The following is a 26,845-nucleotide window of genomic DNA, read 5'->3' as shown; positions in this document are numbered from 1 at the left end:
GTGATGGAGATGCTAAAGTAATGGTGTAAAAATATGTAACTATTAAGTTTTAAAATATTTAAACAAAAATACCATTCAAAAAATATGATATCAAACTTCTGGGGAGACATTCCGTAATTTCCGAAACGATAATCGTCAAAACGATTGTCATTAACGATATCGTCAATTATTTGCTTAACGTAACTTTTTCACTATCGTCTCGTTCATTTGTTTTCAGTGTAAGTTCGTTGAGTATATTCCAAATACTCTTATATTATGACTGAAATGTCAAAATGAACTCAACAAAAGATAATATGTACTTGTTTCCATGGGAAATTTTGAAAATTTGCAAAAAATGTATTGTTAATAAACATGCCAACTATTTTGTGATGTTTGTTGCTATTGTCACTTTTTGTATTTGTTGCCAACGAAGATAAAACTATAATATCAAATTGTTTGTTCAATGTCTGATATTTTTCTAAACCAGCTGCAGTAATAAACCCAACTTTGTCCAAGGGAAGGAAAAGATTCCATTTTATCCACAGGGAACATAATTTGGCTTAAAAAATATTTGTTGTTTCCAAAACTACTTTGGTTTAGTGATTGATGATGGTTAGTGCGTTGGACTGTCATGCAAGGGGTCTTGGGTTCAATCCCTGCCTGTGCCACCATAATTTAAAAAAAAAAATAATTTACGTGGGTACTGCCTCTTGCGAGGAATTGACAAATCCTTCAAGAGTAAATCTAGTCATGAAAAGGTGCTTTCTCAAATTAGACGTTCGGATTCGGCCTGAAATTGTAGGTCCCTTCCATTTCTGACAACAGTACTCGCACACAGGAATGGTTGAGAGTTGTAAGTCACTAGGCCCTGTTTCACAACGGACTGTTGCGCCACCCAATTTATTTTAATTATATACATTATATACGTAGAACGACAACCGCCTGGCATTTATTGTTTATAATACCTTAAAGTCCTCTTTTGCAATTTCAAAACTACAATTGTAATATTTAACAACAATTTAGAGAGATTACTAATGTTTTGTATATATACAAAATTCTTATATATGGATAATAATAGATAGAAGGTCCCATTCATCTCTTAATTTTCTTCGCAACCAAGTTAATTGTATTTTTTTGAGTTTTTACTTTAATTTTGTAACAAAACTAAACTAAACCGAAACTTTTTTAGTTAAATAGCTATCGTGCAAGCGCTATCGTTTTGACGATATCACTTTGACGATTATCGTCTTACGTGAAGTGAGATTATCGTCAAAACGATGTCACTTTGACGATTATCGTCTTACGTGAAGTAGGACTACCATCAAAACGCTATCGTTTTACGGAATGACCCCCCTGGTTGTAAACACAAACTTTTTCAAACTTGTTTTTAATAAAAGAGGAACAAGAAAATCATATCAACAACACAAAAGCAAAATTAGTGTTGACCTGTAAAATCAATTAAACAATCTATTAGTTTTAATAATATAATAATTTTAGTGTTGAAAACTTAATATTTTATTGTAAATCAATAAAACGACGAACGCATCTCATTTTTCTCTAGATTTTCAGGTCACTACAATCTGCTGAGAAATGTTCGAGTCATATTGAGAAAAATGCATTTAAGGTTTTGCACATGATTTATGTAGTGTAGACAATGTAGTGTCCTATAAGCCTGGGCCATTTATTCATTTGTTATGGAGGTATCTAAAATAGTTATTTGCTGTATTTTACGGAGCATTCTATTTTCTCGTTAGGGCACTTATCTGACACTTTCTTTTTTTTTTATTCCAAAGCGCCGGAAGTAGGTGTTAAATTTGCCTTCTCCCGCTTTTTTTGATGGGACTACATCTTGTGTAGAACTTGGACCCAATAACTTACAATTCTTAATCATTCCCGTGTGCGAATATTTGTCGGAAATGCACTTTTCATGAAAAAAATTACTCTTAGAAGATTTTCCAATTAGGGACAAGAAGCAGTCCCTATGAAAACAAAATTTGCTTCCTTTGAATTGGTTTGCCCAAAGGCATCTTATGCCAATTTCAAAATATATAGTTTCTGTATTGAATCGCATCCTGAAAGAAACACACTTATTATACTCAAAAACTGCTAGAAATAAGACATTTTGCGTAAGACAGCTTCTTATCTATTCCAAAGCACGTTGAATATTGTATTTGTAATCAAAACTCGCCTATATAAACCTATAAAACATTTAAAATTATTGTATTATACAGCAATTTGTATTTTTGTAGTAAAAAAATAAACAACCAAATCTCCTGCTATTTTTATATAAATGTCCTTGTTTGAGTGTAACAAAATAATAATCGATTTTTAAAAACTGTACTGAATTAATATAAACCTTAAATACTAACAGAAATGTAAATAATTTTAATACTAGTTCGTCTTTTTTTATATTTTTTTTGTTTCCTTTTTGTTTTTTGTATATACAACTTTTTTATATTCTTTTCTTCCTTTTTTTATTTTGAATTTTTCGTTAAAATTACTTTGTTTTGCTTATTTTCCAATTTTAAAAATACTCGTATATATAAAAAAGTTAAAAGTTTAAAACCTTGTTTTGTGGGTCATTTCAAATCTAATAGAACCATACAAAATGTTCAAACATCTTCCAGGTGGCAAAGAATCCTCTAGCTGGCTTAGCGGCATTAGGTCTTGCGGGTATGGCACCAACCAATACCGGTGGACTCAATCCAACAGGTATGTTTCTGTTTTTTTTTTTACAAATTATATTTTATTATTTGATTCATTAATTTAAAATTTTAGCGGCACTGGCTGCCCTAGCTGGTTCACAATTACGTACAAGTAACACCAACCGAACCCAACAGCAACAACATGAAATGACAGTATCAAATGATTTAATTGGTTGCATTATCGGTAAGGGTGGTACTAAAATTGCTGAAATTCGACAAATTTCTGGCGCTATGATTCGCATCTCGAATTGTGAGGAACGTGAAGGCGGCAATACCGATCGAACAATAACAATTAGTGGAAATCCCGATTCGGTAGCATTGGCTCAGTACTTAATCAATATGAGGTGAGTACAAAATATTTAAATTAAATAATTCAATTATATTTTATTCCTTTAATTTCGATTGTATACAAATTTAATAGTGTAAATAATATTAATAAAATAATGATTATTTTTTTAAATGAAATAAAATCTGTACAAAAATAGTTTCTCAGTTTCTCTATCGCCTCCTCTTTTTAAGTGTTGTTCTTTTAAACACACCCCAACAACAAAAATTCATGTACAACACATTTCTAATTATTGTTATTAGTTTTTTGTTTTGTATTTTTTTCATTTAATTTAAAATATACTTTCACATCATATAAAATGACGGTATTTTATATTTGTATCTATTTAAATTTAATTTTGAAATGTTTTCGAATAAGATGAATCTTTCACAGTGGCAAGGAGGAAAACAAAACAAAAGAAAACAAAACGCGCATCTTGAGCACAATATACTCGTGTATTTACTTTTAACCATATTGATAAAAAATAAATAACAAATAACGTGAACCATAAGCGGTGAACATACATTTCTCATTGCTGTTTATTAAGGTTGTTACCGGTACCCTTTTAGTGAAATATCCTTATCAGTCCTTCCACTCAAAAATCCTATTTCATCGAAAACATAATTAAAACTAAAGTTGCTTATTTTTGTTTTAAGTTTTTTCTTAATAAGTCCTTTTTAAAGTGAAACTTATAGCACTGACGATGGTGTTTTTTTTTCCTTAAAGAAGGATATACATAAATTATGAATTTCTTTTTTGGTAATTCGAAGATTTCAAATTAACTTTGATTGATTCCATCCAAATATCAAATCATCTTGACGTTTCGAGTCCTTTCGAATTATTGGTAAATTTTCAGTTTGCTAGAATCACTGTCAAAGTGTAAGGACATAAACAAAGTAGTCTCCTAAATAAAAGAACAATTAAAAAAGAAACTGACTTCTACAAGTTCGTCATCAAATACGTTTTGGCTGTAAAAAAAAAAAACAAAGATACAGTGTTGGCCAAAAAAAAAATAACTATAATTGCTTAGATTATTAAATAACTAAAAATCAAATTTAGGATTAAATTATTGGATATTTTTGTTTTCAAAAGTTAAATAAATATTTACAATTTCTAATAGAAAATAAAATAAAATTGTTTTAAAAATACTTCATTAAATATAGGACAGTTGGACAATTAGTTCAATATTAAACAAAAGCAACTTTTAAAAAATACATTTTGTTTTTTTACACTTACTAAATATAGGTAGTATTTGGCAGCAGGTTAGGTTAGGTTAAAATAAAGTGGCTGCCCAAGATTGAAACGGACACACTTAGGCCAGTTTAATGGCCTATTGTGATACCACATGAATCTTGAGACTTCCTCCTAAGCTCAATGGAACCAGTTTGAGCCCCTTACGATACGTGAGAGATTTAGATCGTTAAAGAAGAATTCTCCTAGGTAATTCTTGCGTTTTCGAGCCAGACCAGGGTATGTACAGAGAAGATGAAGAACTGTTTCCTACTCTTCCTCGTCCATACAGCTTCTGCAAAAGTCATTTGAGAATACGCCTAGCCGCGTGCCGTGCTTTCCTATTAGGCAGTGTCCTGTTTTGACACCTATGTTTTTTGTGACTTGACAAGTGGTGATGTTGTTCCACCTGGTGCATGCCCTCCTCACAGCGTCTTGCATTAGCAACAGTTTACAAATAGCGATTGTTATGCCAGTAAGTGCCAAACGTGGTAGGATGGGCTGCACTGGACCGTTCCTGGTGAGTTCATCTGCCTTAGGCTAGGATCGCACATGCAACGTTTTTGAAACCAAATATTTCGATCGTTTGTTGCTCAAACATTGATCACATAAGCAACTCGGAAATTAATCAACGAAATAAACCAATGCCTAGTCTCATTTATTCAGCTTGACTTATTTTTCTTCTCTCTTGCACTAACAAAAAAATTATTTAACGATTTCGTTGTATATCCAAGCAGTAACTCTATAATTCCTTATGACACAAACTAAGGAATTGGTTCGAGGTGATCGTCTAGTTTGTGGCAAAACACAAAGTAAAAGTTGCTCGAATGGGCGGCAGAATGGTTTCTGCATGTGCGCGGACTCTCATATAAATCTATAGTGCTCAGTTTAGAAACCAAGCAGTTTCGAAACTAAAAGTTGCATGTGCGCGCCTAGCCTTACAGTTACCTGGAATGTCTCTAAATATTAAACTGTTCTGTAATCACCATTACAGATGATCGACAGTTATGGACTGTTATAGAGTTTGTAGAGAGTCCAGTGATTTGAAAGCAGCCTGACTATACGGATATCAGATGTTGATATCACGTTTTCTTTAAAGGAATCCAATTAAAATTCTCAGACTTGGCTAAGTACCTGGGTCTTGCCTTAGCTAAAAAACTAAATTGGAAACGCAACATAAATTAAAGTAAAAAAAAACTACTGTAACTCTACCTAACATCTCTTCACATTTTTAGCAAACAAATAGCTGCAAGCTCTGCTATTCACCACAAAGCTTCGTCGCAGAGGACTAACAACAAAATTGGACACTCCGTAATTCTTAGTTATTAAGAATCAATTCCAAAGCACACAGACTACACCAACACCCAACTGCAATTCGAAAGAAATTTTCAGATTTCTATAACTCCCCAATCTTTTTGGGAGGAGAGGACATTCTTGGAGAATGAGTCAATCCATTTTTACACAGATGGGTCAAAAACAAAAGAAGGGGTTGGTGGAGGTGTGTACTCTAAACGACTGAAATACAGTCTCTCATTCCGCCTTTCCAATCATTGTAGTGTGTACAAGGCGGAACTTTTGGAGATAAAAGAAGTCTTGTTCTGGCTTAATGTAGGAAAAGTTGACAAATGGAATTTTGTATCTCCTCGAAAATAAGACTAAATCGGTTTTGTGTGGGTTAACACCCAGTCGACACCGATCAGCCCAAAGTATTAGTCTGTATAAGTCATTTTGTAAGAGGTCTTTTAAGGTGCTATTCTGCTTTCCTGACACTATAGAAAAGTTCGTCCGAAAAGGCTATCACTCTGAAGCCATCCGCCTCCAGACTAGTTAGGATTTTTTTTATTCACTTTAGCACACCTTCGAGGCATGGAGTCAAATAAATTGCTTTTACTGTGATACTTTCCTAAGCCAATTTAATTTGATCAAACAGATCGTTTTTTGTCTGCAATTAGTCCTAACAATTCGTCGATATACAATTTCTCATCCGGTTTTCTTGAAACCACATCTTAACCGTATTGGACGTGTGTTTTGAGTCGTCGTCCTGCTGAAATATCAATTACAAAGGCAACTGATTCTCAGCGATTGGAAGCATTATATTTTGCAAAATTTCACCGTACATTAAACGATCCATTGTATTATCTATTTGCTGAATCGCTCCCAGTCCATGCCCTGAAAAACTCACCAATACGTTACCTCCCCGTAGTAGCTTTAGTCTGCAAAAACGACGGAAACCATCAAAACCCTTGAAAATGAATTAAGACTCGTATGAAAATAGTACGTTCCTCCATTTTTTAACAGTCCAGTTGATGGGGTATATTTTAATCTCACCAGCTTGTTTTTGGTTGAAACAATAAGACGGTTTTAGTCCATGATCGCTTACGTTCAGGTCGAGTTGGACTCACATATCTCTCGAAGATACTCGTATAAAAGGGTCTTTTTAAATTGATTATGTTATTGCAGAATCCTCTTGTTTTCTTGTTTTTCATGGACAGCCACCTCGATGAACCGTTTGGATGACTTTTTGGTTTTGTAAAATATTAATAATAAGAATAACAGAGATATCAATAAAAATTTGCTTTTGTTTTGACCAACAAAAAATTCGGTTTACCGTCCTACTTATGTCATATTTAATGAACCGTTATGAAAACTATTTTCTCTTGTGGTCTATTTAGAAGTACATACATAATGTATTAAATTTTAGAAAAAAAATGACCATTTATTAACTTTTGAATTATATAAAGATGGAGGTAGTTTTAGTGGCTAATGTTTTGGCCAACACTGTATATATATTCATATTTCAGAAATCTTAAATGACACAGCACCATCATCATTGCTATACAAATAACTTGCTTCCTCGCAGATAAATTCCTTCAACCACAAGGAATTACAAATAACAACATTTCATACCCATATGATCCTTAAAAATATCTTCCTATTCACAAAAACTGAAAAAATGCCCTACTCTCTTTCTATCTCACTAAAAAAAAAAAACAAAAATCTACCACCTTAAAAAAATGTTACCTTACACCAAACAAAAATCCTTTTTCCTTTTTTCTATCCCGCAGCGTTGAACTCCAGAAGGCAAATCTCCAAGAAGCGAATGGTAATGCGTCAAGTGGCAACCAATCATCAGCAAATAATCTATCATCGAACACGTCCACTTCGTCGACTTCCAACAATTCTTTAAATAACACTAACAATTCGAATAATAATTTAAACAATAGCAACGGTAATGGCAATACCAACAGTAACAATAACTCCAATAATACCACATCGAATTCGCTAGCTTCAGCCATTCCCCTGGCTCAATTGCTCGCCAAACCAGGCGCACTCAATGCTCTCTCTAGCTTAAGCGCTCTCAATGGCCTCACCGATTTGCTCGGTGGTTTGGCCAATCTAGGACCACCAGTTCAAACAACTGGTGTTCATCGTTCGAAAAGCTATCAGCCGCGTTTCCGATCCCATGGGGATAATTCAAATTCTGAAGACAAGAAGCCCGAACGCAATAAGTTTAATCCTTATTAGAGCGAGTGACAGCAGTAATTTAAACACACAAAAATAATACTACATCTTAACTTGCGTTTCAAGTTTCAAGTTATGCGAATAATTGTGATATTCAGAATTATTGAGATAAAACAAAAACCAAAATATTGAATTAATTTTTGCATAACACTAACACCAAGTTTAAGATCATTTTTCTTTTTCATTAACAAAGAACTAAAAACAGAAAAATTTAGAACGTCTTGAACTCCATTCATAACTTCGGAGTGTTCTTTTTTTTGCATCGTCTTCTTCAAGACCACACTTTAAACCCATTTTAAGATTATTTTAATTTTTTTGGTTTTCGAACAAAATGTAGCATTTAAATTAAAATTAATCCTTATATTATTTCCTTAATCAATCAACTGAATTAATCTAGAACTAACAAAATCTTTAAGAACAATAGTAGGAATACAACAATTTAATTGATTTTATTTTTAAATTAAATTTATTAGATAAGTTAAAAAAACAACCACTCAAAAAAAACATATTTTTAAAATTTTATTTACTAAGCGTTAAGTTAAAAAACAAACAAAAATTGGTTTTAAATTATTTATTTGATTTATTTTGCTTTATTGAACTAAATTTAAAAAAAAATTACAAGCCAAAATTGTAGTTGTATTTCTTATTATTTCATTTTTTTAATTTTTTTATTTTATTTATTTGATAATATGTTTAAAAAGTCTTTTTACAAAAAGAAATAAAGACTCGCACAACATATTGTTAAATAAAAACTGAAAACAAAACATACATTCATATACATTTATAAAACACATAATATACACATTTATATCTATTTAATGGAGTTAAAGTTGTAATGTTATTATTTTAAGTTAAAAAGTAAAACAAAATATAACTAAACGATCTTATACTTAAATGTAATCAAGCAATTTTAATAAGTGGAAAAAAAAGTATTTTATCTTTAAAATTAATTACAAAAAAAAATATTTAATGATAAATTCATTGATGGAATAAAAACAACAAATTTAAGAGTAAACAAAAAAAGAAACAAAAAACATTTTCAAATACATACATACATTGAGAAAAAATTATTAAACATTGTATTTTATTTATTAAGGGTTTTTTTTTGTGGGGGAGGGGGTTCGTTTTGAGACTGACTAGTTGAGGTTTTTTGATTTTGAATGTAAAAGAGGGGCGATTGGTTTAAAATTGTGGGAGTATATAAGTTTTTAAGTAGATCCTAGTGTTTAAAAGTCGATAGCTAAGTTATTTTTGGAACTTAACAAGGTACCTAATATACAGCTTTAACCAAATTAACATTAACAAAGTTTTTTTTATAGTTTTTTTAATAAGTAAGCATTAAATTTTAATAATCAAAGGGAAACAAAGTCCGGATTGATTTCAATGATAGTTTTAACTGGCCCCTAAACTATAAGTTATAAATATTTGTTTTAAAAAAAAAATTATTTTTATTTTGATTTGGCAATGAAAAGGACATCAAAAACTAAATTTTCAGCTTTCTACCAGCAAATCCTATTTTCAATTGCGATTTTAATAATTTAATTTTAATAAAGCAAGCAAATCAATTGGGTTAATTGCACATTGGATGGGCTGAAAAACCAATTTTTGTTTTTTTTTTTTAATTCACAATACCTCACAAAAGTTGTTAATTACCTGTCTGAGTAAAACTCAGACAAAAATTTCCAAATAAAATAATGTTTTCCGTTCGCGCATTGCATTCAAACTTTTAAAAAGTGGTGCAAATTTGCTGTTTTCTTTAATTTAAAAAAAAAATACAAAATACATGTTTAAGGCATGATGAAACAAAAAAACAGCGAATTTAGTAAATTTGTATTGTTAACCTTTCGCGCAAAGCAGTTAAATATTACAAAAATTACCGATTTTCCAATTTGTTTCACATCACATTTGCTTAATCAAGTAACTATAATAAGAAGAAAATAAAAGAATTAAACAAAAAACAAATAATTTTATTAAATAGTTTGCACTTTAAAGTCCGATTTTGTTAAAAATATCGGCATAATGGACCGTGACAGGAGGGTGGTTCTTATCAAGCCATCTCTTGCGCCCACTCATCCCACTTTTTTTGAAGCTTCAGAAACGAGCTTTACACACCGTTCTACTGCTTGTGTGTAACAAGGAAAATCATCAAAATCAGAGGTGTGTGTCAGAGGTGTGCCAGAGTGTATCAGTTGTTTAATTTCTTCATCCGTGATCCTCCTTAAAAGGGCAGGAGGAGAAAGTGTAGTCTGTAGCAACGAAATTTATCCTTGGAGCATTGAAATTTCGAATTGGCTTTCGCTTCATAAGCTATCGTGCTTTCCAAATTCGGCGTAACCCTAGTACTCTGATGTATCTACTTTCAACAACTATCATTGCAAGAAGCAAATTTTCGTGATGAGCGAAAAATGCATTTCCTCAATTACATGGTCAATGACTTGCAGCAAGTTTTGAGATAGATACCGTGATGTTCTGATGGTTTCAAAAACAAATTTCGAACCGTCTGTAAACTTTTTACTGGTTTTAATTTTCAACCACAGATGCATGTAGCATTTTAAAATAAAATGTATTACATGCTTAACCTCTTCAAAGGTTATTTCCAAGCTTACATAAAGTCGGAACACTCGATTAGCCGCAGTCAACCACCTTGAATGTGAAAACCAGGATCAGGATTACATTCGATGATTACTTTAGAATACGAGCATAGAAACTGTTCAAACCGCAGTTTCGGTGGGAGATTGAAATAAGCGGTACTTACCATTACTAGTTTTGTTCAAAATTAAGCAAAAAGTTGTAAAAGTGCTATGTTTTATACACTGTGTACTACTGATTTCAATTTTTTTTTTAGATTTCTCATACGCTAAATTCAAGATTAGGACCTATTGCGTTTTGATAATAGTCAATTTAGTTATTAAAAGAAAGTCAAAGACGAGCAAATTTTCAAAAGTTTGAATGGAATGCGCGAACGGAAGATATTTTTTAATGAGAAATCTTTTCCAAACATTTCATCATATAGGTACTTAACAACTTTTGTGAGGTATTGCGAATCAAATAAAAAAAAACAATGCAAGAAACCATAAACGGTTAACATTTGTTTAAAGGCGTACTTAATATAATAATACGTTTAAACGCTCAAAGTAAATATCAACATAAAACTAAAATTGTATACAGGAGTACTTTCCAAACAATTGTTCGATATTGGTAATACTTAAGTACTCGTTGACTTTTCATCTGGTTATATTACATTGCTTACCAATTTTTGCTAGTTAACTGAATTGAAGAACGTGATCATCGATTGAATTATGTTGCCTGCTAAAAACGTTGATGCCAAAGAAATTAATTTTCAAATTCATAATAAGATAATTGACGAATTGATGTTATAAGAAAACGTTAATTCTTTTTTCAAGATGATATTGTCAATTCTTAAATTTGCTAGAATTGTCCAGAACCAAAATCTGCCCCAAAATCTGCAATTAAAAATCGGATCGTTAATAACTATGTTGCGAAATATAAACAAGTCAAGTCGTTGTAACTGCATACAACTTGCAGAGAGAATATAAAAGAGGTATGTTGTTCAATAATTTTAGAGGCAAAGACGTTGTTATACCACAGATTCCAACAAGATTTTATTTTTCTAGTGTTCCTATTGAACAGGGGCCTTACTATGTAACTCGATTCTACAATGAAATTGCTCGAATTCGAAAAATTGGTACTTTGTATCTGTTTGACTACTTTCCAATAGTTCTAGTAGTGCCAACTGTATTCTTCTGAACTTTCGAATAAACGAGGAACTACGTAACTCGAAAGTAGAAAATAATCGCTCTAGATCAAATATGTTTTTTTTTTTCAAAGTCTAAGTAAAATGTTGAATATGAGTACCACCAACCACACCAATTAAGCGGAAATTCGTGATTTTTTACAAAAATAGCGTTTGGAATTTCGAGTATCTTCCTCATTCATTTCAAAATTCATCATCAGCGGGCACATGATTCTTTCGATTGAAGTCAAAACTTCGGCAAGTATTTTTGACATGGTTTGCTGTGCAATTCCAGCGTTCTTGTCACCACCGTTTAGGTTTTGGTAACCTCCTGTTGACAAAAAATTCAATGCTGCTGATAAATTTATGATAATCGGAACAGCATTTTCTTCATGTCGGATGATATGGTGTTAAGTAAGAACATAAATCCGTCTTTAGAAAGACGATAGCTCTTAACAAAACTAAAACAAAGGTATATTTTTTAATTCAATGCGTTCAAATATTCTACCGTATATATATGTACATATGTATGTACAAACCTTTTCGCACTAAGCTCCATAGTTTTGGAATTATCTCTTATTCTTCTGCGTTCAATTTGCTTGTACCGTTCTTCATTTCTTGCAAATTGAACCAAATTCCAACGGTGTCCATTTTTGTAATAATTATTCTAGTCTAAAAATTTCATGTCTCATTTTTGTTTTGCTTTTTTTTTGTTTTTAAAACTGTCAAACAACTCGATACTCGTTCGAAAGTACAGATGTTTTTAAAATCGGCATCCGATTCTACTTTCATACGTAGTACGATTTGAAAGTAGAATTGGAAATGAGTTTCGAATAGAATTAAAAGTAGAATCGAGTTACATACATAGTAGGGCCCCAGCTTAGTAATAAATCTCTTAAGTGCACTGTATTACACATATCATTTGTGTACTCATACAATTCATAACTGAAAAAATAGTAATACTCAAAAGTAAAACATTTTTCTCGGGGTATACTAAACTTGTAATTTATTTTGCTAGGTTAAAATGTAGACGACAGGTTTTTTTTTAATATGACACTTAAAAAACATTAGAGGCAATCAAAAACGGTGTTACTGAGGCTAAGATAAAGCACAAATATAATTCCTGACAATAAATTGTATCATTAGATCATTTAATTGATTTAGTATCTTACTAGATTCCTTAAGATTCTCATTAGCTGTGAGTACTTGTTTATCTCTGTACGAATGATTTGAATGTTTTTGTTTAAAAGACAAATATCGTTGCAAAATAAAATAAGTATCTTTTTTACTTTTATGTTTTGCCTCTTTTTGTTTTAATTTTTAAACATTTTTAGTATAAATAGTTCAGCGTTTATTTTAAAAATTGATATCTCAAAAACTTGACGTGGTTTTCGAGTCTGTTTTGAATTATTGAGGTCATTAAAACTGATCGAACAAGTCTAGTTACAGATCGCCAGGAACAAAAACTTGCCGACCAGTGTTAATGAGCAAACAATTAACAAAACTAACAGGGGACTTAACTAAGTAACAATGTTTCTAACAAGTAAAGGGTGCAACACTAGTCAGTCTCAATTTTCATTCTATGTTCGATTTTAACATTTTTATGAAGTCGACTACGGGACGTTATTTTGTATACGTTTTTTTTAATAAATACTTCAGTATAAACCTTGGAATAACGCCGAAACTATAAGCCATCGCCGCTGTTACCAAAATTCCTATCCATTACTCACGAATAAAAAAAAAAAAAAAAACAACAAAAAGAAATACTATTTTTTATTTTAGAAAGTTCAAAGTTCCTTCAAATCCTTTTACTATTAACAACACTCCGTTAAAAGTTAAAAAAAAAATACAATATCCCAGGACAACCATGTTTATTATACACCACAACCAACCAAATCATCTACCATCTACCAACCGCTTACCAACCACCAACCAACCAACCAATCAATCCAGCCACAACCTAAAATGAATGAATAAATCAAAAATACCAAAAAAAAATAATACAAAATTCATTCATTCAATGTCCAAAAAAAATCCAAAAACAAAAAACCAAAATTCAAATCTTAAAATTCCGGTAAGAATTTTTTCCTCCTTTATTTGTTTTGTATACATAATTATATAAATTTTGTTTTTAATTTTAATTTTTTAAATAATGACATTTATTTTGGTTAGCTTTCGATCAGTAGTTTTGAAAACATTCGAATAAATGTTTTGAATGAAAAATTCAGTATTTTGAACAACAAACTCATGAATTTTCTGGTAATTTGTAAACTTTTCTTTCAATCGTAAATTTGCCATCGATGAGTTTTTAAATATATATTAGAAATTATTAAAAAATGAGAGTTTTTAACTTAAAAAGGCATAAAATTGGAAAGTTGCAGACAACTCAAGGGATTTATTTGCAGTCAACTTCAATCTTTTAACGTACATTTTGACGAAGGCAACTATTTAATTTTTCAGTTGTCATTAATTTCAAACTTGGAACTTTACTTCACTAACTCCTACCTTCAGTTCATCGTACAAAAACTATTAAAAACATTTTTGTTTACAAAACATTCCCAGGCAAGTTACAAGCTCATCACGATTTGTATTTTGTATTGTAAAACCCTATTTCACAAAACATTAGATGGAATTGTGCAGAAAATAAATAAATTATAGTTCAGCTTTCAGTTGTAGAAAAAAACATGATCAACTGTCATTTTGACATAAGTAGACTTGACTTTATTGTTAGGGAGATTTTTCTTGACTAACCTTCCAGTCAACGTTCCAATATAGTTGCCTTAATAAGAAGGCAATTTTTTGGCAACTGGCCATTCAGATGCTAAAGTGTAACACAAACCTCATGCAACTATCTATGAATGGCACTTGCATCCAAGAAACTAATCATCTTTTAATACTCGGTATGTGTATCGCAGATAACCTTTCATGGAATGATCATATATTTGATATCGCCAAAAGTACTGCAAGGTGCTAAGGATTTATCCGACAGTGCAAGAAATTTGTCACCCCTTCTGATTTGGCTTCATTTACAAAGCCTTCATCCGTCCAAAGCTTGAATATAATTCGCATATCTGGGCAGGTGCCCCTAAAACAAGTTTAAATCTCTTGGACAGAATACAAGAAAGGGCTTTAAAAATGATAGGCGATAGAACTATAATCGAAACATTTACATCGCTAGAACACCGCCGCAATTTTTCATGCCTTTACTCGTTTTATCGCTATTTTTACAAACAATGTTCTGTCGTATTAGCCAGCTGCATTCCAACCCTTAAACTATTCAGCCGTAATACTCGCACTTCCAGGAATGCTTATCAGTTTACCCTTGAGCTCAATTTCCGGGGTATTGTCAAGTATAGATATTCTTTCTTAAATCGCACATCAAGAATGTGGAATGCTTTAGCCAACTCTGTTTTTCCCTCCCATATTGATCAGAACTTTAAGCATTTAAATAAAAACATATAAAGGGTACTTATAACCCCTTGAGTGCCTGTAACTTATATATACAAAAAAAAATTGCCTTACTTTCAAGTCCCTTATTTCGCTTGAACCTGCGCAATGTTAAATATTTTTTATTTCTCAAGAATTACATTAAGAGTGTAACATTGATGTAAAAAGAAAAATGTCAGATTAATGAATTTGATAATAGAACCCATAAACTCAAATGTTGCTTTCCAATTCCATTGGATTGAATGTACCTCTCAAACTTCTTCAAAATATTGACAATTTACCAAAAACTGTACCAATTAACTTCTCATCTTCGAGTTAAGTTGAACTAATTTGTTTTTGTCAGTTAAATTAATTTTATGAAGAATTTTCTTTGCACATTCTTCTTCCTCAAGAAATATAAAACGCACATTCACAATATTTAAAAAAAAAAATAGAATTTCCACAATGGCATACAATTTTATCAATTAACTTTCGTAACACCGAATTATGTTTTAATTCGAAAACTCTATCAAGCGTCAATCGATTAATAGTTGATCTTCGTAATAAGAGTACTTGGCATTGACTCCAGTTTTTACAAACTCTACATTAGTTTATAAATATTTACAGTGCTGCACTTATTTATTGACAAGCTTTTTTAATTTTGAAGTAACTTTTCAAACCTTGGAAGCACGCTATTTTTATAATTTTTGTTTTTTTGGTATATGCATAAATATACATATGTATATACTATTAAACGCAGTTGGCTTAATTTAAAATAAGTTTTCCAGATTTAAAGACAAAAATAATTAACAAGAAAACATCTTACTTTTCCAGCACAAAATTACTGGCAACATTATAATAAAAGCTTAAGGAATCTACATACAAATAACTTGATATACTTATGTACTTAGTAGGTAGGCCCTTTTGCTTCTTAACAACATCTAAACTCCGTGGCCGTATACACCAAATTTGTGGTCATTTTTTCTCTAATGTTTTATCATTCCTTAATCAATATTTGTTTGAGTTGAGCTTTATTAGAAATCTCACGCTTTTTACGCGTCTATCCGAATCTTGGCATCGGATTGAGATTCGATACCACATACGCGCGTCGCGCCTATTGAGCCTTATGTTTTGGCCCGCTGTCGTGCTGAAACGTGAACGAGAATGTTAAGTTCAACTTTTCAGCACTTTTTCTCAAGTTTTCTTTCAAAAATGTTAGTATAAACTTTCTTGTCCGTAATTCCGTCAATAAAAACAAGCTTAACCACACCCGCAAGAGACATGCACCTCCATACCATCACTCCTCCACTGCGCGCCGTGTTTAATTGTAGGTGCCTATATATTTTTTTTTTTTGGAGTGCTGTATTTGGGTTTCTCCACACTTTTGTATGGCCGTCAGAACGGAGAGCATTGAACTTTACTCTTGTCAAAAGAGAGTACATCATCCCAAAAAACATTTGACTTCCGTCCGTACTCAAACGCATATTTCAAACGTTTTTTATGGTTCACTGGCTTGCGCCGAGCAATACTTGCGTTTTAGTCAGCTACATGGCGTACTTTTCCTATCTCATAAGGTGAACTGGTTTCCCAAATTCTAGGTTGACCTCAGCAGCTATTTCAGTTGATGTTATTTAAGGGTTAACATTCACTTCCAGTATAATCCGGCTGCATTCACGAACATTTAAACCCCGAGGACGACCAGAATGCTTTGCACTTTTGAAGTTTGACTCCGCTTTGAAACGCTGCACAACGCTGATAACTGTGCATAATTTGTCCAATCTCCACAAATGACCTGCCTTGACTATGCATGTAAATATTTTTTTTTTCGTTTCTGTGGTTTCTTTTTGTGTTGGGCTCATTGTAATTAATTTTATTTTATTTTCGCAAAAAAACTAACACAAAACTTTTTTTGGAATAACTGAAATGCAGACTTTTGATTTGGCTGAAAAAAAATGTCAGAAAGCAGCAAATATTTCAAGACAAACATACTGCCAATAATATTGTGCTACAAAAAATAATGTGTTTTCTAACTCAATATTTTCTTTTTTAACCTGGAAAACTAATTTTTAATCAAAGTTACTATTTTTGATAGTAATATATGCATACACCGACAAACAAGAATTAACATAATAGCATAAAAGTTTAAAAATCTTGCTGTGCCAATAATAAAGTGCGGCATCAAATGTATGCAAAAAAGGAAGATATGACAATTCTCTAAGCTTTCCGTTGGATGAATTTTATCCGACAGGGCTGGGATAAAACCTTCTCCATCATGACGCAATGGTATTAAAATGTTGAGCTAAATTTAAACCGAATCAGAGCCAGAGCCAGTTCGCAGCGAACAATAATTGATAACAATGCTCATTTCATTTCATCAAGTGCCCTTTCGGATTTCGGCCAAAAAATGTATTTCTTCTGTATCAAGTTCAGGAATGCGGGATAATATTATATTTACATTTCGTATTAAATTGAGTCAGTGATTCTTAATTATTGTCCTCAGTTTTTGGTGTTAAAAATTAAAAATCTTGTTCTTCAGGAACTAAGATTAGTGAGATGTAATAAGTTATTTTGCCATCAACCCACAACGGAGGACAAAGGAAGTCACTTTCCCCTTCCTGACTTTGAAATACCAATTTTTTCTTTACCTACAGTTTATCACTTTGTAAAAAGATATTTTAATGAACAATAATGGGCAGGTTCAGACAACATTAGAGACTTCATTTGCAGTCAACTATATTCTCTGAACGTACATTTTGACCAAGGTAACTAGTTAGTTTGTTAAGTGTCACAAATTTCAAATTCTCAACTTTACTTCACAAACCTCTACTTCAAGTTGAAAGTACAAAAACTATCAAAATCATAATTGTTTACAGAAAACTCCTCAGGCAAGCTGCAAGTCCATTACGATTTGTATTTTGTATTGTAAAAAAATATTCCTTTCTTCTTTTACAAAATTTACAAGAAACCTTTTTACAGAAAGCATTCAATGAAGTTGTACAGAAAATAAATAAATCATAGAGTAATAAATTTCAGCTTTCAGTTGTATGAAAAATCATGATCAATTGTCATTTTGACAGAAGCTCACTTGACTTGATAGTTATTGAGATTTTTCTTGACTTACTTTCCAGTCAACTTTCCAATAAAGCTACCTTAATTGGAAGGCAGTTTTTTGGCAGCTGGTCAATCCGATACTTGAAACTTGCCTTACTCTTAAGTCTCTTATGTCGCCTAAACTTGCCCAATATCTTGATATTTCTTTTACTTTTCTGTCAAATTACACATGTTGTAGAAAATTTTCAAATACAATTATTAACTTAAAAATGTCCTTTTACTTGGGAAAAATTATGCAGACGCCTATGAATCATACCGTCCAAAAATAAGTTCAATGCATTTTATTCAAAACAAAAAGGGACCATGAAAACGATAAAATTTGTCAAAGGTACTGAGCTTAAAGCAATCAAAAAAACTATAAAATAGTCGCGTACTTTCTTCAGATATTTTTCGTGGACAAACTTTTCGTAAGAATGTTTGAACCCAATGTAGATTTAACTTTAACTTTGTCTGTATTCGTGTATAAATACAAAAATATTTGAAGACTTAATTCATTTAAAAATGTATGTCAGTACCAAATCTACTTAACTCCAATTAAAAAATAAGAATAGAGGAGAATGAAATAAGCTCAACTACTCCGTTACCTTGAAAACAAATTCAAGAGTCATTTCAAAAAGTTATTCAAATACAAATCGAATTTAGATTGTAGAACAACAGTTCCGCAGAATAGTTTTAAGACAAATCCTCAAATCGTAGTATTTTCCGATTCGAACGGATGATACATCTCTAGGGCCGATTGATTCTTACACTTCCGTATGTAGTCAACTTTGATTTTCTAATTAATATAAATAAATAATCAACTCAACTCAATTACAAAATCACCTAAAAGCCGATCGAAAGCTAAACCCAAAATATGTCATAATTTCTGTATATTTTTACATATTTTTTGAATGTTTGTTTACTTATTTTTATCACATTTTCATGTTCCTTATAAATTTAAGTTTTCGTTTATTTTTCTATTTTTCAAATTAAAAAAAAAAGTGTTGCTCAAATCGAGATTTGATATTCTTAGCATTGAATATATGCTTGTTAAATTAAATTAATAAACTTTATAAAAATATAATCAAAAAAAATAAAATAGTGTTACGAATTTTTACTTATTTTATTTTTAACAATTGAATTAAAACACAATGTTAAAAAACATTAATATATATTTTCAGAATATCTATGGAAACTGCAGGGCTTCCCATTCCTGGATATCATTATATTGCACCAAATGCAATTGTCAAAACTCCAATTCATTAAAAACAAAAATAGCAAACCAGAACATCTACAAAAAAATTGTATTTTTTTGTTTAAACTAATAACTTTTAAAGAAACCAAGAAAGATGTTGAGAATGATAGTTTTTCTTTTTGATACCTATCAGACTTGAATTTTGTGAAATTTGAGAAGAAAATACGACGGTTTTAGCCGTACACAAAAATGACCACCAAGACCACCATAATTGAAAATAAAACTTAAAAACAAAAGGAAACCATCACCAAGCTGAAAAAAGAGAAGCTAAAACTAAAAAAGAAGAAACAAAAATTAAAAAAAAAAAACAAAGATGAAAGGAAAACAGCAGAAATATCATTTATATATTAAATCAAAATATTCATTTATTTTATTTTTTATTATTATTATTAATATTCTATACATAATATAATATTTTGCTTTGTTAACATAATTTTACACTAAAACCAAGTTTTACAAAAAAATAAATTTAAAAACAAAAATACATAACAAAGTAGAAAGCCGAGTAAATGTAGCTAATTGTGCAAAGAAACAAAAAATTATAATAAATTATAATTAGTAATTATACCATTCTTCAAAATGAAGAATAAAAACAAATGAAAACAAAAAAAAAAAGTACATTTTGAATATGTGTAGGGTATTTATTATATTTCAGTGTGTTTAAAAACAAAAATTAAAATTAAAAGAGAAGCATTAAAATTAGTTTTTAAACAAACAATTTATTTGAAAGAAAGTAAGAAAAAAAAATAATAATAAAGCTTTAAATATGTAAATTTAGTGAGAAAACAAAACATATGAGTAAAATCATTTAAAATTAATATTAAAAACAGAAGAAAATGATAAAGTTTACAAAAGAAAATAACAAACAAATCATAAAAACAGAAGAAGCTTATGCGAAGAAAAAGACTTTTTAGGTATATATATTTTTTTAATTTTATTCAGTTTTTTATTTATATAGTTCATTTTTTTTTTCTTTTTTGAAAAAATAAAAATATAAATAATTTATTGTATTTATATAAATGATTGGATGTTTAAAAATGTGGTATTTAGGTTAATGATATTCAAAAGAAAAACAAACAAATCACTTAACAAAACAAAATCATTTTAAATTCTTCATTTTACATAAATTTATTCCCACAAGGAAACTATACAGGAAAACAAATACAAAAACATATTGCAAAAATAACAACACAAAAACATATCTGGAATGCATTGGCATAATAATTCGAAATTATTTTCGTTACTACTTCTAACTGAAAACTCATTTTTTTCCATCATAATTATTAGTTGTCTACTTTTCTTCATTATCAGTTCACTCTTTTATTTCATAATGTTTAAAACAAACATTTTATCATATAAGATTTATAATGTCTGAAAAACGTTCTGAGGTCAGATTTAACAAATCTTTTAAGAAATACAAATCAAAAGTCAACATGAATGAATCGTTTCAACTCGATGGAGTTTTAGATGTGTTCGCAAAAATATCAGTGCTCTTAAAAAACAATTAATTTTCAATTACCGAAATTTAACGAATTTAATTTACTCTATACCTCAAATTAAACCAATTTTAGTTTACTATCTTTGAAATGTAAATTGTTTATTTACAAAATATCAAATGTAATGGTATGATTTTTGTAAGCGGTTCTTGCTTTAAGGGGTACGCTTTAGGTTAGTATCTTATTTTAATATCCATATTATGCGCATTTCCATTCCTGACAACAGTACTCGCACACAGGAATGATTGAGAGTTGTAAGGCCCTGGTTCACAACGGACTGTTGCGCCACCCCATTTGATTTTGATTATGCGCGTTTCTTCCTTGGCATAAGGCAACAAGAGAAAGAATTTGTATGTATTCTGCAGTAGAAAGAGTTCTTTCAACCAATTAAAAATCTCAATGCGCCTTTGGGCACATTATTCTGTTTGCCACGTGCTTTTTGCTCGAATTTCTAGTAAGTTCGTCTTTTATTTTTAAATGTACTCATTGATGGATTGTGTTTTGCAAAGTGGCAATTTTTTAGACTAAACCATTCACCGGTCATTCGTTTTGGAGTACGGTTTTCAGGATTTTGATTCAGATCTTGCATTCCTTACCTATATCTTATACTTAAGAGTACATCTTAAAGTGTCCATACAATTTTTGTATTAAATGTAGTTTTACGTCAGTCCAAAACTTTGGTCTAAGAATTTTTTTTAAAGGTTTAACTAAAAGAAAAGAGACGATTACCTTAGATTGAAAGGTTAAAGCTCTGAAGAGAATTAATAAAGAATCTGCTATTTTTGTGAACGCATACAAAATCTGACTAAAAATATTGAGTATTATTTTATTTGAAGATAGTTCATTTAACTTACCGTTATCCTTTAATTTCATTTTCAAATTTCAAAAGTAGTAACGAAACAATGTCATCTCATATCAAATTATAAACAAAACAAATAAATACACATCTTTAAAAGACATATCGAAAAGTCTGTTTAAAATAAAACACAAAACAAAATATTTAGAGCAAAAGCATACAAACAAAAAAGTATTTAATAAACAAACAAAAAAAAATCACTAATTTATATAAAAATATTAGTTGATGAGTATATAATTAAATAGGTGATAATAATTTTATATTGGGTGTAAATATTAAAAACGACATGAGGAATTGATTATATTTAAAAACAAAAACAAAAAAACCAACAAGAACACAAAGCTCTATTACCAACAAAAATCTTTATTGTCCCTCATGTCCAACATATCTAACCCAATCCCATTAAATACAAAAATTTGTTTAACTTTTAAAAAGAAAAAACAAAAACTAATAATCCAAAAAAGCAAAATCACACTTAGTAGAAACAAAAACAAAATGCAGAGAAACATTTGTAGAATTATAAACATGAATACAGGAATAAAATTATTCAATAAAAAAAAAAAAAACAAGAATAGAATTTAGAAATATTAAAATGAATTTAAAAAAAAAAACTATTTAAACAAATTAAAAAAATAAAATAAAAAGAAGTAATTTAAAACTACTTTAAATGGAAGCAATCATTTTTATCGTAAACAAAAAAATTATTAAATGGTGTATCTTATATATATATACATATATATATATTTAGAAAATATTTAAAAAATGAAATCACACAAAAACAGTTTATATAACTTAATGAGACTCTACGAAGCAACTAAAATATAAAAGAAAATGCATAGAATCCAAATATGGATGAAACACAAAAAAATCATTTCTTTTTTAAATAAATAATTAGTTTTAAATAAAATATTTTTTACAATTCTGTTCAAATAAATACAAAAACAAAAATGCGTTATAATGAAAAAGAAAAAAAAAAACATTGTTAAATTTATGCGCGCAAGTAAAACAAAAAAAAATTATAATAAAATTATACATAAAACAATTTTTAGTTAAATTTTAACAAATTTATTATAAGAAGAACATTAATAAAAGAAAAAAAAAAAACAAAATAACATACAAAACCACTACGCGATATATTAAAAAAATAAAAAACAAAAAGAGAAAAGCAATTGTAATGGTGCCTTAATTAATTGTTTCCAAATTTTATTTGTGATTATATTTTAAATTAAACATTTAAAAAAGCATTAAAAAAAAAGAAAGTTGTTGATTCAATACATATTGTGTATTTTGCTTTGCTTTTTGCATTTTTCAATCAATTTAATTTTTCCTCTATCTTTCATTCGTACATTCTATATAAACACAATAAAATCCCTTGTCGATTAATTTTCTCTTCTCAAGAAACAAAACTTGAATAAATTCTTTAACAAAATAAAAAGTAAAAAGTGAAAAAAGCAAAACGCGTAGACTTAGCAAAAACATTCTGTTCTTTGTTATATTTTGCTATGTTTTCTTATGCAATCTTTTTTATATTATATAAATTAAATAAATAACTTAGTGAATTTTCTTTAAAAAAAAAATGATGTTATAAAAGTCCCTGGAATATTGAATGTATTTCTGGTGATATTTTGTTTAGTAAAACTTAATAAGAAAAACAAAAGATATAAAGAAAAACAAAAAAAAAAACATTAGTTGCGCATGTAGTTGATCTCTGTCTCTCTCGATTTCTACTCACAACACAATGTTTATACATAATATATATATATTAGTATACATAAATTTATATATTTTCTCGATGTACTGTTTATAATAATTATTATATTATCAGTGTACATCGGCAGAAAATATTTGCAAACAAAAAGAAGAAAAAGAAATATATAAGGTATTTTAGATATTCTTATTTAATATCCAACAAGAAAAAAAAAAAAATATAAAGATATTTAAAACAATTATTGATTTAATATTAAAAATAAAGTTTATAATCATAAGTGAAATGAGAAAACAGTAGATAGTAGATATGAGTTGGATTTTTGATTTTGTTTTCTTCACAAACAGAAAAATGCTCGAATCCACATTGTTTTTGATTTTCTTTTTTTTTCAAATACGATAAACCGTTAGAGTTCTTCACATAATAATAACAAAAAAAAAATGAATATTTTACATTTAATATAATATAAAGTGCATGAGGAGGAGATCAGGAGCTTAGGTTTCATTAGTTTAAGTTTTAATAAACATTTCAGGCTAAATGTAAATGAATGCACTTCAATCTATATTAATCAAGATATGCAAATATTTTAAGTTCCTTATTTTGAATTCTACAGACAAGTTTTGTAGGGAAGTATTCTAGACTAATGGATTTTCTTTGTTGTGAACACTTTCACCACCTGTTGCTAGATCTAAGCAGACATCTCAATTTTGTCATTTTTCCATATTTTTAAACCAAAACAATCATTTAAAACGGAAAAACTCGCTGCGTAAAATTAAAGGGTGAAAACAAATCGAAAGTAATTGCCAAACTTTTAAATTAAATAGTTTACTAATTGATTCAAAAGTAGTGTGAGTTTAAACATCTTTTTTCAAGATGGTGAAAAATGGTTAAATGAGGAATATTTATAGTTATTTAATAAGTTCTGAAATTGTATTTGCTAAGCTTACCTTGTCTCATGTTTATATTTTTCTTTAATACTAGTTTTGCTGTAAAACAAGATTAAATAGTTTTCGAGTTCTAAGTTGATCAAACATTTTATTTATAAAGTAGTCAATCAAATCAAAACAGTTTCTGAATAATCATAATTTTATTGCAATTTAAATAAAATTTTTGAAATACTTAAATTTCAAAACTCTTTTAACTAGTTTTGCCCTAAAGAAGAAAGAAACTCATTTTATTGTATCAATATAAAAGCGATAGAGAACCGCTTTGTAGAAAAAAGAAAACTTTCCACAAATCATAGTTTTTGGAAAAAAAAACATACCTTTTGTTTCCAAGTAAAAATGACTGCCGAAAACGTGCTGAAGGAAGTAAAGCTAATTTAGAGAAGTGACATAGCAAAGAATAAATCGTGTTAAAATGAAATATCATTCAACTTCTTTTTGTTGATTGTAATTTCCGAATCGATAATTTTCGGAGCACTGATGATTCCATTCTTAAAAATCTATGCTTACTCTGAGTAAAATGTTAGCCTCTTTTAAAAATGTCGTTTGTAATTCTTTTATATAAATATGGCCACTAATCCTTGAAGTGACCACGATCTTCATTTTAAAAATCTTTAACTTCATTTTTAAAATCTTTAAATTAAAAAAATAAAGTTCGTCTTTTTAGCAGTATAAATAAGATTACCAGATTTAAACAACACGAAAGTTCCAGTAACAGAGAAGGAAACTGCTTTCTCGGTCTGGGTAATAATGTTCAACGATGTTGAATCTCTCCTTATTAGGTTCTTTTCTGGCTTCTCCTTCGATGAACGTATAGAAATCTGAACCAATAGAGTTTAAGTAAGTAAAACATTTCCTGAACGGACAACAGCGGCAGATTTTTTCAATACGATGCAAACAATCCCCCCTCAAACAATTTAACCGTAATACCCGTTCTTTTAGGAATGCCCATTAGTTTACCCTTGAGCCTAATTTTGGACGTACAGTAAAGTACAGATATTCTTTTTTTAGTCGCACTACACGAATGTGGAACCAGACTCAATATTTCTCACTCATTACAATATGCAGACATTCAAAATCAATGTGCATCGGTATCTCCTTTCCAATCCTATCCTCCCTTCCTAATAGCTCGCACTGTGTATGATCATTATAAGGGTATTCATATCCCCTTAAGTGCGCGCAAAATATAAAAAAACAGCGTGGTTATTTTAAAACTTCATTTCAAAAGGCATAGAAATTCAAATAACCGCCAAAAAAATCATATATATTTCAAAGGAAAATATCAAGTTTTGAGTTAACAGAGGAAAACATTCCTGGAATCTTTTTTCTTCTTCAAATCAGCGATATCTTCCATTTAAGGAGTAGATTTAAATTTAGCCTATAAAAGAGGCTCATTAGAAGTAGCTCCATTTTTGCTAGTTCAATTCCGAATTTTTGTGGAATGCTTTATTTTTTCTTCTCAGCGGTTCGCGTATATTTATGAATATTTCGATATCTTGTTAAAAGGAGCACGTTAATTCTTAAAGAAATTAATTCCTAACATGCGCAGAGCAAGTGGCTGAAAATGTAGAATATAACTATGTATGCAGGTATTTTCTAAACAGATCTGTCAAGTTATTTATAAATATATTCTATGTTTATAATTTCTTTTACCTTTTCACTTCAGAATATCAATGACTAAGAATGTGCCTCATTTATTATAGTTTGTAGGTCGATTGAGCTTGTTTTTAGTCGGAAAGACAACTAGCTGAAATAATTTCTTCATTGATCAAGTAGAGGCCAATTATAGCTATCATTGGTTTTGATAATTGAAAATTTTGTTTCCAGATTTGAAAGCGATTAGCTTAATGTCTTTGTTTGGTGTAAAAAACAAGTTAAAAAGTTTAAGTATTTTTTAATAAGGAAATAACTTTCAATAAACAGCTGTTTAATGGTTGCATAATTCAAAACAAAGTCGTTCCACCGATCAATTTAAACCTATATTACTTGATTTCAATCAGGGCCTCTCAAAGAAACTCCAATGATGTGTTTAATCAATGAAATCTATAACTGAGGCCCTACTCTGTAATGCGTTAGGAAAGCCAATCAGATTCGGATCTGATATTCGATTCGTTTATGAATTCGTACTCTGTAGAATAAAACAATCATCTCGTCTCAAAGTATTTCTTATGATTTCTTATCCGCATTAGAAATAGAGAGTACAAAATATTCGTTTTCGAAAATATTTGCTTTCGAAACGCATTACAGAGTAGGGCCCTTGGCACCTTTTTTCTTCTTCATTGATACTATTTTTACGAAGAAAGATTGAAATACAAGATTTATATATGAGTTGTGATCAAAATAACTATTTAAATATGATTTTTTTGTTGAATTAGTTATATTTCGCTTTAACTAGAAGATATTGTTTTTAAGTCTCTCTTTTCGTTTTTTTCTAAGTTGTTTGATTTTAACTACACAAAACTAAGATATACCAAAACTCACCTAATTTAAAATTGTTAAAGCTAATATTCTGCTTTAGTTATGTTGTGGTATATAAAGAGAAAGTTAAATTAAAGATC

At 29.8% G+C, this 26,845-nt stretch overlaps 1 protein-coding gene across 4 annotated transcripts in view; it reads left to right on the top strand.

The window, feature by feature from the left end:
- The window catches only part of LOC129942163 (poly(rC)-binding protein 3), a 167,410-nt gene extending 144,243 nt beyond the window's left edge, over nt 1-23,167 (top strand). For 3 of the 4 annotated variants that reach the window (XM_056050984.1, XM_056050985.1, XM_056050983.1), the window contains 3 exons: nt 2,607-2,691; nt 2,758-3,028; nt 7,305-8,236. In XM_056050984.1, the coding sequence (XP_055906959.1) occupies nt 2,607-2,691; nt 2,758-3,028; nt 7,305-7,764 (816 nt within the window). In that variant the 3' untranslated portion in view covers nt 7,765-8,236. Of the gene's footprint in view, nt 1-2,606; nt 2,692-2,757; nt 3,029-7,304; nt 8,237-19,212 lie in introns of those variants that run through there. The other variant, XM_056050986.1, reaches the window with a different exon arrangement.
- Nucleotides 23,168-26,845: the final 3,678 nt, after the last annotated feature.

This window comes from Eupeodes corollae, chromosome 1 (genome assembly GCF_945859685.1).
Source record: "Eupeodes corollae chromosome 1, idEupCoro1.1, whole genome shotgun sequence".
NCBI lineage: Eukaryota > Metazoa > Arthropoda > Insecta > Diptera > Syrphidae > Eupeodes > Eupeodes corollae.
Note: the sequence above shows the minus strand (reverse complement) of the source record. Positions and strands in the feature narration are given on the sequence as shown.